Here is an 18,304-nt window from a genome sequence, read left to right on the forward strand (position 1 = left end):
ACGGTGGTGTGGCGAGTGTAAGAGAGACACACAAGTGTGACAAGACAAGGTGCAAAAGGGCGTCACCAATGCCACCACCAGCATCGCAACATCACCATCATCATCTTCGCCTTTGGCTTCGCTTTCAGCTGTCCGAACGTTGATGAAACGCCGACGTCGTCTTATCCTGGAACGGATTCTTGCGTCACAGCTCGTCACAGGTCACAGGGGTTTGCTTGCACTCTTCAGCTCCTAATATGCCATGCGGTGGGTGCGCCATGGTACTGACTTCAATCTTGCTGCTGCTGCTATTCCTGATGTTTCACCTGAATGAACGTGCTTTCTCGTGGTTTAACTGCCGACGAGACTTTGCATGTAAAAGCTGTGTGCGTCCTGTTTTGCGAGTGAAAGGAGTGGCCACAGGAGCGATACAAAATGCTTTCCCGAACGAACCACCAGCACTGGAAAGGGGTGAGGGAAAACTATCGGAAACCAGATCCATTAGACGGGCGCTCCTTTGCTGATCGATGGCTCCATTCCGTCTAGACGGTCGAGAGGACAAGTCGTACGGGTCTGTTTCCTTCTCCCCCCCCCCCCCCCCCCCCCCCGGAGGAATACCTGACCGGAAACCGGCTCCTTGTCCTTCTTCTTCTCCTCCTTCTCGCCCTTGCTTCTATGTTTGGTCTTTTTGTGCAAAATCCATTAGTTTCGCATGATTCAATCACTTAGCGGCAACCTGGTCGACGTCGTCGGTGGCGTACACGATTGGTTGCGCTCCTGCTACACGAGCATTTACGTCGCGGTAACCACTCGCCTCGCCCTTCCCCCCCTGGTGGCCCCTCGATGGTGTTCGATCTTTCCAGCACACCGGTACCTTTGAAGGTGCAAAAAAGATTAATCTATTGCCTTTCCAGCGACGCACACACTTCCACGAAAAACACTTATCCGCTTCGAGGTGCCTCCATCGAGTCCCAGGTCTCCGGTCATGGCGCCGCTCCTGAGCACCATTGTCTGTCTGGGTGTGGTCGGGTGGCACGCGTGGTTTCCCGTGGCGGAAGGACCACGCAAGGGGCAGCAATGGAGTGCTGGATGGTTGCCCTCTCAACCGGTAAGAAGTCAGCGAGGAAATAATGAGATTTTGTCACGCAAAAGGTAACAGTAAGGGTGCGGGATTTGGACTCCTCGCTACAAGCGACAGTGAGGTTGGTGTCCAACGAGAGACAGAGAGAGAGAGAGAGAGAGGGCTGGAGGTACTACTATCTAAGGGTGAGGACACTTGCAGAAGTTACCAGCACAGGATTGCTTACTCTCTACCGCTTACTGCCGGGATTGTCTGCCGGGGAACGGTTCGAAATTGAATTTTGTGTCGCCTTTTTCCTGCCTTTATTTGTCCTGGTTGCCACAATGTCCTGACTGTTGGGCAGAGCTGTGACCCTGTGGAACCTTTGGGCCTTTGGGGCCATCCAGCTGGATTGGATGGCAGGTGGTTCAGTATCGTCGGTTGTTTGGTAATCGAAAATAGATCAAAGTGTGGGCTGCGATGCTTGGACCAGGCCCTGGTGCTGATGCCAGTGAGAGGGAGTGCTGAAGGATCTCGATCATTCTTGAAACGGTAGCGAACCGTGCCGATGAGCGATGAGATGAATGAGAGGATTCATTCGCGCCAACCAACTAGCCAACCAGCAACCAGGTCCATAGTTGCTCCGATTGGATTGGTCTCGCTTGGCTTGGCCGCGAAGAATCGAGATTGGGCTACGAGTGCGGTTTATTGAGGAAACTCTTGAAAAACAATTCCATCGAGCTCCACAGCCTTTGGAGGATTTCTTCTCCGGAATCTCGAAAAGCGAGCGAAAGTCTTGCGGCTCTGTGGTCTACTTAAGCACTCCAGCTCCTGGTTCGGTGCTGTGCTGCGACAAACGATGGTTTTTGATTTAAATTTAGCAGCTGGCCGGGATCGAGCGAGCGACAAGTTTCACGTCATTATATCAGGATTTGTTGCCAATTATCTCCCCTTGGTTGTGCCTTTCTCTGTTGCTAAGGATTCACAGTGTACTGCTGGCCTTAAGCTGCTGCTAATTAGTACTGTGTGAGGGTTTTCGCCGGGCTAATAAAAACGGGAAACAAACGTCACGTAATCTGGCACTGGAATCCTTTGTCCTGGAGACGGGTTTTTGTGGCATGGCACGGGATTCCACCGCTTCCGGGTTGTTTATTATCGTGGATCCTGGGGAGAAAGCAGCTGGCGCTCGCCATTGTTGATGTTTTGCGACGTAAACTAAAGGCAACTATCTATTGTACGATAATTCGTGGGATTGAGTCAGTCAGCCTTTTTTGTAATGTAATAGTTACAAACAAATACAGAGTGTTCCCAGTTTGTTGTAAAACAATAGCCACTCTCCACGGTTGAAAACAAGCGATAACAACGATCGAATTCGAGTGAAAGCTGTCGACATCATGTTGATGGAGCGAGTTTAAAGAGGGGTTGTTGTTGTTGAAAAGCTGTCGATGTTCGTTATCTGGGTAATTACAAGCGATAACCGTTCACTTTAATGTGGAACCGAAATGTTTGCTGTCGTCGTTGAGACAGAGAATATCGGCAGGCTGGCTGGCGGGCACATTATTGGCATTATTCCGTGGAATAGATGAAACGACGCGGCCGCGGGACACTTCCCGGTAGGTTCCGTTTACCGACCCACGAGGCTGGTCAAATGCCGGTCCCATTCGACAGTTAGTCGACCCGCTAGCGCAATCATTAGCTACAGCTCAGTGAGCAATTCTGCCGAATCTTGGGCCGTTTTTCTCCGTGGGGCGAACGTAAGGGTCGCCACCACCGGGGGTTAACTTCACCCCTTTTGCATCGCTTCGCGCCATCTTCACGGCCACGAAAGTGCGGCCATTTCGAGCCGCCGTTGAAAGTTGCTTTGGATGACTTTTTAAATTTATCTTCTTGGGAAAAAGTTCGCCAACTCCCACCCCGCTTTTTGCTCTCTCTCACTCTCTCGGTGATCACCACGGGGTGGCAGTGGCGAGGTGGCCTAAAACTTGACGTCGCGATGGCACCTCCTCCTCTGACCGGCTGTCTCTGCTTGCGGGTTGCTGGCACTCCGGTCCGGTGGTTAATTTTTCGATCTCAATTTTTGATGCGTTTTTAATCCACTCGGAAAATCATTTTCCAAGGGTCTGCCGCTTTGGGGGGACTAGACTCGCTCTGGGCTTTCTCGTCCAAGTGGAGCTATTTAATTTTCACGCAACCGTTACTGGGGGTTGTCCAGCTATTCCAGTTCTGTGTGGAGTTGGGAAGCCTCTCCTTTTTTGCTTCTTTGGCGCGGTTGTTTTTGTAGCGGTCATCGGTGACTCTGGCAACTCAATTTAGTCATTAATTTGGATGTCTGTCCCTTCAGTACTTCCATGGGTCTGGTTCCTTCATGTTTTTTTTTCGTTTTGTAAACATCATCCGTTGTCATGTCAGCCCCTTTTTTCTGGGGTCACGCTTGCAAGAAATTCTTTTGCTCTTTATGCTGCCAAAGTCGGATATTTGGTTTTTACAAATGAATTTGCTGTAACTAATGATTTTTGTATGGTTGAATATATTCCATTTTTTTTGTGCGGCATAGACGTGAGCATATGTGCATCGTGTGTATAGTTATCGTAAGATTTATAAAATGTTATTCGAGAATGTCATCTCCGAGCTTACTGAGCTCGAGATATTGTCGATAGTTCCACCATAAATTTGATTTTTGCTTCGTTGTTGATCTACAACCCGAGAATTTGTGAATTAGAGTGGTCAAAATGCATGATTCTTATGGAATGTGATGGATTAGTAGATTAGAGGATAAGCTCTAAACACCTACACCTGTAAACAAGCCGTGCATCCATGCTGAAGTATAATCCGGATCCGAATTCAAATTCGGATTTGGAATTGAACCCTACGCCGCTGCTGGCATGTAACATTAGTTTGCGTTCGCTGTTGTCGGCTGTGAAACAAGTAGTTGAACACAAGTTGGTCTTTTTGACCACCAGTACCGACTGAAAGCCGGCCCGTATGCCCTCGCGTCACGAATGTAGCGCACCAGGGGGAAATCACTAGACCAACGCTAGACCAACGCGAGCATTCATAGAGGTTGCCGGCAGCACAAGCCTGTTGCCATAAATACGCATTTGCCGTTGTAGAGTGCAGTACGCTGTAGCTGCACGTGGGATTAACCATATTCCAAAGGTGATAGCGGAGCAAAGCATCTGGAATGCGCACAAAAGACGGATATTCAATCATTTGTTTTGGATATTAGCGCACTACGCGCATTAGTTCTATTGGATCTATTCTAATGATTCAAAATTCATGGGATTCAGGTTCATATTCCGTTTTCCATTTTCCTTCAAACGCTGACGATCCAACGGATAATCTCTCTTTCTGGTAAATTGTTTTACACATTCGGCTGTGTTACGATCCGGACCGATCCTAATCGGTGCAGTCGGTAAACGGTAGATGATTTCCTCTGGATTTTACGATTCTTTAACAACAGCAAACAGCGAACCGACCAACTTTATCGTCGGCAGCGTCCTCGTCTTCGTCAGCAAACGTAACGACCTACAATGGAATAAAAGAAGAAAAAAAAACACCCAGCCGTAAAGTGTTGAAGCGAGCGAGAGCTGCAAATGTTAAGATACTGTTCGCATTTCAGTTTTGCTTCGCTGGCTCGTTTCATACGGATGTGCTACCGGGGATTCGATCGTATTCTCTACACCAAGACGGCCACAGTGGAGGGATTAAAGCACAAAACGACATTCGGTTTGATGAAATGATGTTTTCCACTTCGCGACGAATCGCGATAATGTTATTGTGATGAGCAGCGCATCAAAATGGCCACGCCGCCGTCGTTCTCCTTCTCATGGGATGTCTACATATATTGGACATCTGCTGCTGCTGCTGCCGCCGCTGCCACTCCACTCATTTGCCCGTTCCGACTGTTTATCTGTTTATTGAATTCGTTTTTATTCGCTTGGGGCAGCGGCCGCCGATAATCGGGTGCGGAACCAAATCACTTCGCCAATCACGTGTGAGTAGCGGGAGCATCGTAAAACTCATGGCATTAGTTCGTCCTTCCCATCGGAAAGGCGAACATGTTGCCCGAAAATGCAAATGCAGAATGATGAGCGTTGTTATGATGGGCTTTGGGGGAGGGATTGTAACTTTTTTTACCCCTCCCCTCAGAGGACATAGAAGAAAATGTTTTCCTAACGGAGATGGCGGGTGTGTGTGTTGTGTGGCCATTAAAATGAATGATGACATCGAGATGCCATCAAATTTATTCAACGTTTTTCTCTCTCTCTCTCTCCTGTTCTTGTTATTGTATATTGGGTTCTGGTGGTTGGCCTGTTTTATTATTATTATTATTGTATTATGGTCCATGTTTCTTCATTCCCGAACGACCGTCAACATCGATCCGGTGTGCGTGCGTGCAGTGGCGAGTCCCCAATAACGGGTTCATATTTATCAGATCCCTGGATTCCCAGAGCAAAGTCGAGGTTTGGTATCGAGCTTCCTCGTGACTTCCGACCGTTACGCCCCGCGAGGAACCATATCGATCTGGGAGGCGGTGATGGTGGTGGTGGTGGTGGTGGACGGATCATCCGGGATACATTAGTGAAAACGTTTCGTCGAGCTGTGGCCCACTTCCGTTTCGTGGAGAAGGAAGATGGTGCACCGGATGGTTGGTTGGTTCCTGGAGCAGTTTACCGTCGATGCCACAGACAGAGAGAGAAAGAGAGAGAGAGAGCCTGAGCCACAATCCGTAACACGGCCATCCAATAATCGTAAACGGGACGCGGGGTCGGTCTGGTGTACACGATGTTGGTCTTTCTTGCTTCTCAGATTTTTTTCGTGCGGCAACCACGACGCCGTGGCATAAAGATCTCCCGGCGTGATGTGGGAGGTTGGTGGATGTGGATGTTGTTGTGGGCAGTGGTCTCGAGAGTTGGCAAAATAAGTGGCATGAAATAAAAATAAACATGTGGCCCACCATCGCCCCCGCCCTCACCAGGAGCGCCAGCGCCGGTTGCCACAATAAAAACAACTTTACGAACAAAACCCGATACAGGAAGGCGGCCAGACAGCTCGGCCGCTCGCTGGCGCTGCTAGTGGTGCTGGTGGTGAAGCGACATCCGCAGGATTTAGGAGTTTTCCAGCAGCCCATGCAAGGCAGTTCCACATTCCTTCACCAGTCGCCCATCTGGTGGTGCCAGCGGAACGCAAGGCGCTGGCTGAACCATGTGTCGTCGCCATTTTACACACTCTCTCTCTCTCTTTCTTTCGGGGGAGCGCAGAGCAGAAGTGGAGTCCAGCACGTTTTTAGAAATTCAGATAAGTACGAACGAATCGGACCGAATGAATGGTAAACTCCTTTCTATGCGTTGGATAAGGAATGTTGGATTTTCTTTCGGGCGAAACTTAGTCCACCACCCCGCGTCCACTTTGGTATTTGGTATTGACGATGCCAATCGCTATATTCCCCGTTCCGGTGGCCGGCAATCGGTGATGCGAACTGGGTCAGAAGGAAATGCCTGCAAAGTTTCAAGGGAGATGTGCATCTGGCTGGGGTGTCTGGTTGCGTGGAAATCACGAGTGCAATTTCCCCTTTTTCCACGGCTTATGCTAGAAAAGGGCAAAGAACTGGCAACATCCTCCTCGAGAGTGCTAATCGTTGTGCAAATGTTGGCGAGTACTTCTGATAACATTTCATCTGCTGCTGTTGCGCTGCTCGAGAAAAGGTTCACGACGCATACAGCACGATTTGGGGTTTCTACCCCCAAAACATGGCCAACGGAGCCAGATGGCCACGGAGCAGAAGCGTCCGTCCGAAGTGGAGAATCGGAGCTGATTCCGCGGTTCGTTTACAGCAAACAATGCATCATGCGGTCGCAGTAGCATGGTGCACATCTCCGGCACGATCGTAGCACGAAACCATGTTTGCTGACTGTAACTCGTGCCAATAAAATGCAAATAGAAATCGGTACCGCACCCACCACCGACGACGGACAGACCGACCAGCAGACCAGAGTTGCCAAAGGATACGGAGAAATCACTTTTGGTGGCCGGAATCCAATAGACAAGATCATTCCACTCGTTTGTGCCCGGATGAGACGAGACGATTCGCTTTTCGTATTGCACACCACAGTCTGGCCTGGTCCGTGGCCCGTGGCTAGTTTGTGTTGGCAGCTGTAGCAGCAGCAGCTTAAGAGAGTCATGAGGTATGGGCCATCGTGAGCCGTTTACCGAAGCTTTCAAATTTATAAAACAAACATCGAAATTCGATGATTACCGAGCTCTCGCGAGGTACCCACTAGGATCAGACAGGCCAGCGCCGCGGACCGGATTAAGGGGTGCGATAGAGAGAAAGAGAGAGAGAGAGAGAGAGAGAGAGAGAGAGAGAGAGAAAGAGAGAAAGGGAGCGTCCGCGCCGCATTCAAAACCTATTCACTCGTCACAATTTGCAGTTTGGCGATGACACGAACGATTAAGCAAACAGCCACCACCTTGTCATGCCTTTTTGGCGGCGAGTGGTCTCTTGGGATTCTTTCTCTCGCTCTCTCTTTGATTCGCAAAAAAATATTCAAGATTCCTCCCCGCGAGGGTCCTGATTCCCCGTCTGATTCGCCTTTCAACGGAGCGAACCTTCAATCGATTCTGATTCCGTTCGGTCCGGTCCAAAATGGCACAAATATTTGCCGAACCTCGCGCGTTGAGGCAACCCCCCGGGGGCAACCACCTTTTTTTGGGCAGTAGAATTTGGCGTCCGTTCGATCCCGTGGCATGGTGGCTCAGAAAATGAAAATAAAAAAAAAACTGAACGGGGAAAAAAGGGCAAACGTTGTTGGTGGGCAAATGGATAAATTGTGCGCGAAAATCATTTCGGGTGTTCGGGTGGGCAGAAAAGACGCTCATGCCGAGGGAAAAGGAAAGGTTCGAATTTGAATTCGAAATCGACATTAGGACACCGTTTGGTTTGGTGTTGGTTTGCGAATGTTTGTGCAACGCTCCTGGTTTTGCTGCTGGTCTCTAGTAGCAATCCGGCTCTGGTCCCGAGGAATCGAATCGGTGTCGGGAAGGGGAGAAAATTATCATAAAAATATCGTTAAAACAGATTCTGAGTAGATAATAAAAGAGAATTTATGGTCGTTGCTTCCGCCGAGCCGAACGAACAAACGAACCCGGAGGCCGGGACGCGTCTGAAACGTTACGACACTTCGATGAGCAAAGCCTTTCCGAACGGGAAAAGCTTGGTCCGATGCAGCGTCAGTCGATGGTTGGGTGGCATCGTTTGTACCTCCATCTATCGCGTGATTCGCTGCGCCATTAGGAGAAATGGGTGGTCAGGGCATATTTTTTTTTTTGGTGCAACATTCTCCAAGGAGCGAAGTGTCTAAATATGACGTCTCCTACCACCGGCATCGTTTGTTCTGCCTTCCACTTGCCGGGCCGGGTCTGTTTTGATTTGGAAAACGTGGAAAATTGTTTGGTGAGGGCATTGGAAGCTAACAACTAGCGCGCTGGGTTGAGCAGTTCGAGTACATTTTTCAGTTAGTTCATCAATTTCGTCTTGCAGCCATTTGCAGGAGGAAAATGAAGAGAGAAAGAGAGAAGGAGGGAGTGGCCATGGTGAGATAAGAGTTGCCATGCTGACAAATAATGATTTTGTAGCCTTTTGGAATAAAACAATCTATTCTATGCTTTTACTACTAACCCCTAGTAACCTTGACTTGTTTAGTAAGCCCTCTGCTATTGTTTTTTTTTCAAACATTTATAGTCTAATATTTGTTATTAATGATATTGGATGTAAAACTCACCTAATTTATGTTTCTCGGAATAATGGTCTTATCGTGTTTGGTCAATTTCCGCTACAATTATTCTCTTCAAAAAATTGTAAAATATTTGTGTATTCTTTTTTTACATTTATCGAGCCTATAACGTTACAAAAGATAAAAATAAACCGGGTTAAAATGATATGCGCCAACTACTCTATTCCTTTAGTTGCACCACATGACAATTTTCTTTCCATTAACTTTTAATCCATTATATTTCTTATTCTATTCATCTTTTAATTCACTTTGCAACCGGGACTGTTTACCGCATCGCGTCGTGTGTTACAAAAAACACTCGAACCAGATGCTCCGCTGCGATTGCGACTGCAGACACCGTTACATCCAACATGCCAGCTTGACCTTGGCAGCGCACATACTTTAACCGAACGCAACGGGCAAGCAGCGCCACCGGTCGGGGGCTTTCCTTGATGAACATTAATTTTCATTAAATTAATTAAGTTACACAGTGCACGGGACTAAACCACTTGGCTTGGAAGGCTCCATCCTGATGGCTTCCTGGTGCGTACGTTGGCGTACGGGGTCACGGGCTTGCAGTCAGCAAATGTGAATGTGAATTTGCCGACGCAAGCCAGATCCGCCAGCTAGCACACATGGGCATGTGGGGAGCGATTCTACACATTCTTTTCCATGCCACACACACTCGCACACACCGCTGCTGGAGTTGATTTGTAAGGGCTCTTTGGGTGCCCTCGGTACACATGTTGCCGCACGCTAATGCTAATGAATAAGTCCGGGGCTAGGCATGTTTGTTGCGTTGCTGATTAAGCCCTTGAGACCACCGACGGTGTTGGTGTCGCTTCGAGATGGAGCATCCTTGTGGCGTTGTGTCGTTTCGATTAATTCGTGGCTGGCTGGCTGGTCGGCTGGCTGGTGAACGGCCTCACGAAGGAACTCGTGCAGCGGCTTATGTATTCTTTCAATTAGGAATTCCCATCTCAGCGGGCGCTAATAGAATGTTTGTGGGAAAAGTTGTTCGCCCTTCAAAGATATAGTTTAGCGAAACGAATAACCAAAATGCCTCTGGCACACTTGAAAGACTTTTTAAATGTTTGACTTCCGTTTTGTCCTTTCCAGATTATGGCTTCGGTGCGATTCGATCGGTTCAGTTGGTGGTGGAACCACCGGCCGTGCGCCGTGGCCAACACGCCACCCTACGCTGTCTGTACGAGCTGGACGATTCGCCGCTCTACTCGGTCAAGTTCTATCGAGGTTTGCGCGAGTTCTACCGCTACTCACCGAGCCAGCTACCGAGCAAGAAGATCTTCCCCTTCCCCGGCATCAACGTTGACGTAAGTATGACAGTTCAATTGCTCGCGACAAAACCACCTCGGTCGCAACGTTTCCGTTTTTCGACGAAGCACTTCAGTCTCATGCTAAACCCCTCTGCTCCCCCCCTCCCGCCCAAAAAAAAAACGAGCAACTAGCAGGAACAAGAGTAATTGAATGGCATTTGCCTCAACTGACACTAATCCGTCTTCTGAAGATCCCCGGTCCGGTCGTCCGGCATGACTGGCCTCGCCGGTGTCCTCTCTGAAAAGGGACTTTGGTCCAAAAAGAATCTAATGAAAAGCATGCTTCGTAGCACATTGGGAGAACATCATTAATAGAGAGGCAGCTTTTCATTTGGACTATTTTCCGCCGGTCGGTGAAGGAAAGTGAACAGGGAACGCGAGTGAGACGAAGGGAATAGAGGTTGTTAGAGGCGGTAGGTTAAGACATCGGACATCGGGAACGCAGAATTGGATCATCGTGAAACGACGGTTCAACAGGCAGAGCGACCAACGAGTCACTGATCGGGAGGGAAAAAAAACTAGAAACTGTGCCCGCTACTGGCGGATGTCGTGACGGATAAGATAAGGATAAGATAAGGACAAGATTTCGCTATTTCTAGACGCCACTGGTGGATGGTTTAGCGCTAACTTCGGAGAAATAAAAATACGCAGAATACGCAAAGAAACTTCGTGAAGCCGGATTTGTCGAGCACAAAGCGTTGACTTTTCATCCATTCCATTCCAGCTCCCGGATTCGGGATACTTGACTTTGCGATTCAGGCAAAAGGCTTATGCTTTGGCCCAAGCGACGGCGGATGATTCGAGGAATTCTTACTTAGAGCCCGGGGAAGCTCTTTTGGGTTTCGGCCTCGTTTTTTCTGCTCGTGCGCTTTGTTTGTATGTTTTTGCGATCGTCTCGCTAAAGGAACAAAACGCTGGTGCTGGTGCTGGGGCTGAGGGGAGGAGATTGGGCCGAGGCCTGGAACAACATTGGCCGTCCTCCAAACTGTCATGGACGCGAACGGAACGCGGACCACGCGATTTCCACGCGATGCCACGCGTGCCCTCCGTCCTCCGTCCGATTGTGCTGCTCGTTATTAACTTATTAATTATAATTGGAAGGCCGAAGATTATCTTTCCCCGTCATCGGGCCGGACCGCCCTTTTTGCGACGCTTTTCGCCACGGCCGGCCGGTACGAGCGAAAAACGGAAGGATTGCTGACTGACTGACAGCGTTGTGCCGTTGGATTTGTGCCGACTCCCAATCCTCCTGGCTCCTGGCTCTTGAGCCGTTTTTGCTATCGCTGCGCTGATCGCACGCTGAGCAGGATTTGATCCGGCCTCTCGTGCCGGATCGTTTTGGATTTTGCTCTTCGGCCTTTTTTTTCTTCTTCTTCTTCTGCGCCGTTCGTTTGCGTTTGCTGGATGAACTGTGGCACTTTGTTTGTGCTGCCGTCGATTAGTCGACGATTGTGGGTGGTGGGTGGCGCCCGTGTGCCTGGATGGTTCGAGAGGGATAAGCGCCGCTTTATGAAAAGTGAAGTTGGCCAAGTGATTATCAGCGCGAGGCAAACAAAACAGACCGGGGCCGAGGCCGAGGCGGTTGCTGGCCGATGATTATCATAATGATGGGCGCAATGAATCAAAGTGATTTCGAGTTCCCGAAAGTTTGCGTTGCTCCCTTTTAAGGTAGCTGAGAGACGATTAGCGTTGGGTTGATGTTGGATTTGGATTAAAGTTTTTCTTGGACATCGTTCTCCATCGTAAAGTGGTTAGCGGTTTTGAAACGTAATTCGCGGCTGTTGGACACCCAATGGGGGGGTTTAGTCGCTTTTCAGCAAAACGCTGAGCTGTAAGAATGTTGATATTTGAATGTTCCAAGACTAATCGAAACCCTCTCCCCCCGGGAACCACTCAAAACGGCAGTGCTTGGCTTGGCTTTGGCTTTGTGGTGAATCCGGGAATATATCCATTTCAAAATTGGCCTGCTCGCCGGCCGGGTTGGCCCCGGGAATGGTAAAACAAAACGCAACGCATGCCGCACCGCACCGCAGGCACACAGATCGATATCATCGGTAGCGGTATCTCGAGCGCGACCATTCGGGGGCGCCTGTTTATCTTGGAGAGTTTATCTTTCATTTTCCCAGCCGCGTTTCCATCCTCCACCCCTCTCGATGGCATCCGCGGCAAATTGATGCCAGTGGAATTGTTTGCTCTGTGATTTCTGGTCGACTGTGGCTGTGGCATGGTAAGCCCAATTTGGGTTTTTTTTGTTGGTGGAACGTCGCATTTCGCTTCGTTTTCGCTGCTCCAAACGAGATGCTAGGGCTGCTCCGTTGCTGCTGCTGCTTCTGCTTAGAAATGGGCCATTCATGGCATGGTTCCCGGGTTGCTTTCCCGCACCCCCAGGGTGGACACAGAAAGGAGGACACACTCACACAGCTTTAGCTTACGCACATCTCGCGGCGACAGAAAGCTGCCGTTCCCGTGCCTTGGAGATGGAGCAGGATAAGAACAGGACACACGGAGGGGCGAGCGAAGTCGGCGATCGCCTTCTTATAACATATTTATGAGATTATCGGCATCGACTAAATTGCCTCGAGTGGCCACTGTCGATTTGCTTGTCTTCCCGTTACATTTCGTGGCCAGCGAAAGCGATTGTGACACGTGCAATGGAGCCCTTGGTGACTTGTGACATGTGACTTTTGTGCTTCCCTATAAATATAATATGGTTTGCCATCTTTCACGAGCGAACGAATCATTTACGGTGCGAGACTGACGAAGAGTTAATGCTTCCTATACACGGCACCAGTGCGTTAGACTTGGTTCCATTTTTCGGACTACAACGGTTAGTAGTTTGGTCCTTTTTAGCTTCCTTCAGGCGGGGCACACATTCATACCCTGTGGCCTTAAGCGATCACGGATGGTCCTTTAGAGCGGTTCTCGCTTTCACTAATAGTTGGCCGCGAGGGGAGCGACAGTGAAAAAAGACGAAGAACCTAGACTTAAAGAGCAACTCCAGCTTAGCCTGGCCGACAATAGAAGAATGGAACGAGCAAGGATCAAAAGATCAACGGAATAAACGAGCTCCATTTCAGGGGGTTTGGGTTTCGCTTCGCGTCGAAAGTTGACTCGCAGACGGAGAGCCTCGCAGACGGAGAGGCTCCAGTGAGTTCGGTCGCGTGCACCGGCGACGGGATCATGTTGGCGTCTCCGTTTGGAAGCTACGTCTCGCTTCTTCGCTCGTCTCGTACGTTCTTCACGTTCTGTCGTCTCGGTCGGCTAGAGTGGAGCTGTGGCCCATCATTTGAGCGAAAATGAATGAATTATTCGGTGAATCATAAATATGGAGCAGAAGTAGTTATGAGTCGCAGTCGAACGCTTCACGAACCAGGGTGGCAAGGGTAGTGCAGTTAGCGGAAAACGTTCCGCCGGCACGAAATCGCTCATATGAAAAAGGAATCAAATGGCCATAGATGATGATGATGATGATGATGATGATGATGGTTCCGGTATTATGGCGGATTGAATATCCATTTCCGTTTCGGTAATAATCACGAGCCACGCGATCGTGCCACAGGAGCGTGTATGTGTGGTGGAAATGTGCTTAAAACAGACGCAAAATTGCCGCTCGTGGGCTTAATGATGTTTCGGATTAATGCATTCGAGCGATTATGTTTAGCGTTCGAGTTCATGTGGTTTTCTGCTGCTGATAGAATGTGCGTTTCGATATGATGCATATTTTGTGTTTCGCTTCGTTTAAATCTCTTAAACTTATTTTACAAATTTCTGTTGCTAGCGCCCCTGTTTAGTGCGTCAGGTTTATAATGAATTCCGTCTTCTCTTCCACAGGCCTCACTGTCCGACAACCGGCAGGTCGTCATCAAGAACGTTGGCTTCGGACTGTCCGGCAACTTTTCCTGTGAAGTGACGGCCGATGCGCCATCCTTTTCCACCGCCACCGAGCAGGCCAGCATGCAAGTAGTGGGTAAGTATGTAGTGGTCGCATAATCTCTTTCCCTCGCTCTCTCTCTCTGTCTCTCTCTCTACGCGTTGAACTCTACGAACTCCGGGTGGACATGGTTCGATTAGATGTGGCTTTGCCGGGGCGCCAGCGTTGGTGCATCCCCCCCTCTGGTGACCAAACATGCAGCATAATCCTAATGACGATGGGGCTTGTGTTATAGTTGTACCCTGGTGTGCGTGCAGGGAGCATAAGACGCCATCAGGAGCAGGAGGAATGGCGCAATTGGATTTCATCCGAAACGGCAGCGGCAGTTCCTTTGTGGTGCGCATCAAGAGTAGAACTTGTTGTCGTGCTGGGAGGCCCGTTGCCTTTCTCGGAACGGGATGATCACTGGCGCTCTACCGCTTCACTGGCGCTCTACCGGCGTGTCCAGCGATATCCGATAAGCATCGGAGGACAATTTTCCGAATGGATTAGGTTAAATCAAATTACGACAGTAGAAATGAGAAACCACATCCAGCCCCCCCCCCCCCCCCCCCCGGAGTTAGTAGTTGGTGCTGCTTGCGTAACCAGGCGCTCGACCAGTGTAGCAGCATATTTCGTGGCCCAAGAGCTCAAAGATGAGCAGCCAGGCGACTTACCTGTACCAGGAATCCATGTGGGTTCCAGGGAGCGTTCCCGGGCAACATTTCCATCGTCCATTGTGAAGTTTTGGCCCCCAGAAAGGGGAATCGCCATTTCCAAATCGTATTGTAGTTTCGATTCGAGAAAAAAAAAACATGTTCCATGTAAAGCCCGTAGCGAGCGGTTATGGGATTCGTATTATGAAAGAGTCGATTCTGCTGCTACCACCACATCCCCTTAGGCGAGGGGAGCATTCGAATCGGAATGAGATACGCTTTCACCGATAACGCCAGTGAATTGGTAACATTTTGGATAAATTAAGGAACCGATCCGGAATGTGCCGGTCCTTCCGAGGACCAGGGTGGGTAATTTAAGGGTAGCAGTAGGTAACCATAACGACCAGGTTCGGTTGCAATGCGCGGTGCCCCATGTGCGGTGTGATTGACCGAAAGGAGGGACTGTGGGACTGTGGGCCTCTCGTTCGGCAAAAAGGGTTCAGTGATCAGATAATTGACGGGACGTCTTTTGTGATAAGGCCGCCGGAGGGGCCCTAGGACACTCCTGATCCCTGGAATGGACAGGCGGATACTCTCATCTCCCTGGCTTCCTTATCGTGGCTGATTGAGCGGTTTGTCCTCATCCCTCTGTAAGGGGTCCGACAGTGGCCGTCTGTTTGAAGGGGACAGACGGATTGTGAGCACGATTATCAGTATTTTGCTCAAAACTTAATGCGCACTCTAGTTGTTGTGCGGAAAGGAATTATAAATAATGCATGAGCCAGAGTCTGTTTAAAATTTAATGAACCCCTTGAAAGCGGAATTAAGCTTGCTCCACGTACTATTGTTAGCACAGGCAAAGGCCACTAGTGTGAGCAGCGCCACCAAACAGATAACCAGAAGAAGGTCAGTTAACCAATGGCAAACATCTTCGCGACATCGGCTATCATAAACACAAACAGGAGTCCAGCCCAGCGGTCTGTGGCTCTCAAGCTCTCTTCGTTGCTTACGCAAGGATCCTTCTTCCAGCTGATCCAGTCACTACTGCAGCAAGTCGGTCACCGTGCTCTGGCCGAAGACAGTGGGCCATCTGACCTGTTCAAGGCGCTTCCTTTTTTTTCTTTCCGTTCCTCTTGTTCCTTTTTGTGTGCTTGTGTGTTGGTGTGTTGCTTCGTGTATGGTGCCTATCACAAAGTCATAGTTCTTCGGCCCTTCCCTGCCACACTCCCTGCCGGTTATGGTTTATGGTTTGATGTTGTTTTGCTCCGGAAATGTTTAAGTCCGTTCGTCCATCCGTCCGGTACGGTAGGCGGAGACGTGGGGCGTGGTTGGGCGGTACTCGGAGAAATTTAATGCCGGAAATGCAATTGTCGTATCCATGTGCCGCTTGACTTCCGTGCCTCTTCGTACACTGGAAGCGCGCGCTGGAAGCAGAGACACTGGACTGGAGAATCAAGATGACGATGCGATCTTGAACAGATACACAATGAGAGGGAGAGAGAAAGGGAGAGAGAGAGTGGGGTATCTGAGAAAGGAAAAGAAGAGATAGACTTTACGCTTCTGCGAATCCTGTACCTTTTTCTGGCCAGTATACTACTGATTGTTTAGTGGCAAGTTTTTCGCAACCCTCACTGGAGTCTCAACTGGAGGTAGGGCAGCTATGATGCCCGACTCAGATCGGACCTCTGACTCGTACCGGGGGTGGCCGGCGACAAATATGAAGATGCTGTGAAGGGAAAATCAGAAGCGAAGAAAAATAAATATTTTATAACGAATCCACTCGAATTGTTGCTATCTTGACTGTCCCTTCTTCGGTTTGACCACTTTGCCGTTTGCCGATGCTGTTTTCTTCGGGCATTCCGGTCGTGAGTCGGTTTGCTCCGACCGTGAATGGAATGACGATTCTTTGCTCTTCAGCCGAATGAATCTCTCGCCATTGAGAAGTATCTGCGAAGAAGGATGTGCTTTCAATGTTTCGAGCACTGCTCGAGAATGCACTGCGCTGTGTCGAGGTCGAGTGTTTCTTTGTTATTTATGGTACTCTGGTTGTGCTCTGGGTGGTGCCACCTAAATTATGTTCCCATTTATTCTTTGCTTGCACTGTCTGAGACATTATTGCGCTCGTTCGTTCGTTCGTTCGTTCGTTCGTGATCGTTCGATTTACATTTGCATTACCAGCCAAACAAGTCCAACGACATTCGACATGACGAATAGTTATCGAATCGCACTATAGTCCGTGTGAACGACTTCAATTGCCACGCCGGTGATTTGGACCGGAACAAAACAACGAAACATCCCGTGTAACGCTCACCCACCCACGGGGCTGTCATAAACTTTGCTGGGCTCTTAAATCTTCACCAACCCGCCAGCAGGACGCTGTGCTACACCTGCGGTAAAGTACGTCGCGAGCATAAATAACGGCGGTACCTCTGTTAGTAGCTCTCGAGGTTGGGCGAGTACCAAATGTGTCTTCGTTGGTATTTCGCGCGACCTTCGTACCTCGCCCTCTCTCTCTCTCTCTCTCTCTCTCTCTCTGCACTGACTCTTCCGATCCTTTATTGAATCCATCGCACAAGAAGCTTAGCAATTTGAGCAATTTATACTTTTGCCACGTGAAATCAATCGGCGTACGGGGTATGGATGGCAGAGGGGAGGATCCTAGGTGGTGGTACTATCGTGTTTTATGGATGGTTTCGGCAAACTGTTATTAATGGCCGCTCTCGTTTTTACGAATCTTTTGGCCGCAAATTTCTGCAAACTTTTGCTGTGACTAGTGCTGTAGGGAAGGGAAGGAGTGTAGGTTATGTTTGAGGAGTTTTTTTTTCTCCATTTGGTGGGATTTGTCTGGAAAAAGGCGAAAAACTCATAAACAACATAACGTGGGGTCTATGGCACTCATAGTCGACAACAAGTGTGCTGTTCAGTGGTTTCGGGTTAGTGACTATCTTTAGTTTTTCTTTTCTACTTGCTTTGTCTGCAGCAAATGGTTTCATTGTTTTTGTACGGTTCCAAATACTGTTTAGAATAGGGAGAGATTTTTCGATCGTCATTCGTGTAAAATTAATTTCTATTTCTTATTTTCTTTTATGATTTCGTCGGATCAATGTTATAAAGATATTCAAGGGTTCTTAAAACTATTTAAAACTCATTGCGTGTTGTCTCGATAGCATTTTAGTTTAAAATTGGCCGGTTAATGATGTCGATAATGTTGCAGTTTCGAATACTTTTCTTTCACTCACCGGAAACCCTTTATAGCTCGTGACTTGCTCACGTTAAGCATTCCGATACATTACAGCAACTCAAGTCAAATTAAGAAAAGCCCCAGTTCATGCACAGTTCATCGCCTGCGTTCAATCGTCTTATAATAAGGTTATAAATATATTCCCACTCGACTGTGACCGGCGGGAAGTTGGAGTGAAGTTATGCGGCACTGCTTGCTTCCCTCCACAACAATCCGGTGTTGACGGCGTCGAAATAAGGGCCGGATGCGGTATTGAACCGTGTTGATTTCAATTCGGTAGCTATCGAAACATCAAATAATCGAATGGCGGTCATGTAGAGACGGGAGCGGGAGCGGTGCCACCCAAACC

At 49.0% G+C, this 18,304-nt stretch overlaps 1 protein-coding gene across 1 annotated transcript in view; it reads left to right on the plus strand.

Moving 5' to 3' along the window:
- LOC126569815 (uncharacterized) overlaps positions 1-18,304 on the plus strand; it is a 141,349-nt gene that overhangs the window by 61,230 nt on the left and 61,815 nt on the right. The window contains exons 3-4 of the mRNA XM_050227189.1: positions 9,931-10,145; positions 13,980-14,115. Coding sequence (XP_050083146.1) covers positions 9,931-10,145; positions 13,980-14,115 — 351 coding nt within the window. The remainder of the gene's footprint in view (positions 1-9,930; positions 10,146-13,979; positions 14,116-18,304) is intronic.

This window comes from Anopheles aquasalis, chromosome 2, assembly GCF_943734665.1.
Source record: "Anopheles aquasalis chromosome 2, idAnoAquaMG_Q_19, whole genome shotgun sequence".
In the NCBI taxonomy this organism is placed as follows: domain Eukaryota; kingdom Metazoa; phylum Arthropoda; class Insecta; order Diptera; family Culicidae; genus Anopheles; species Anopheles aquasalis.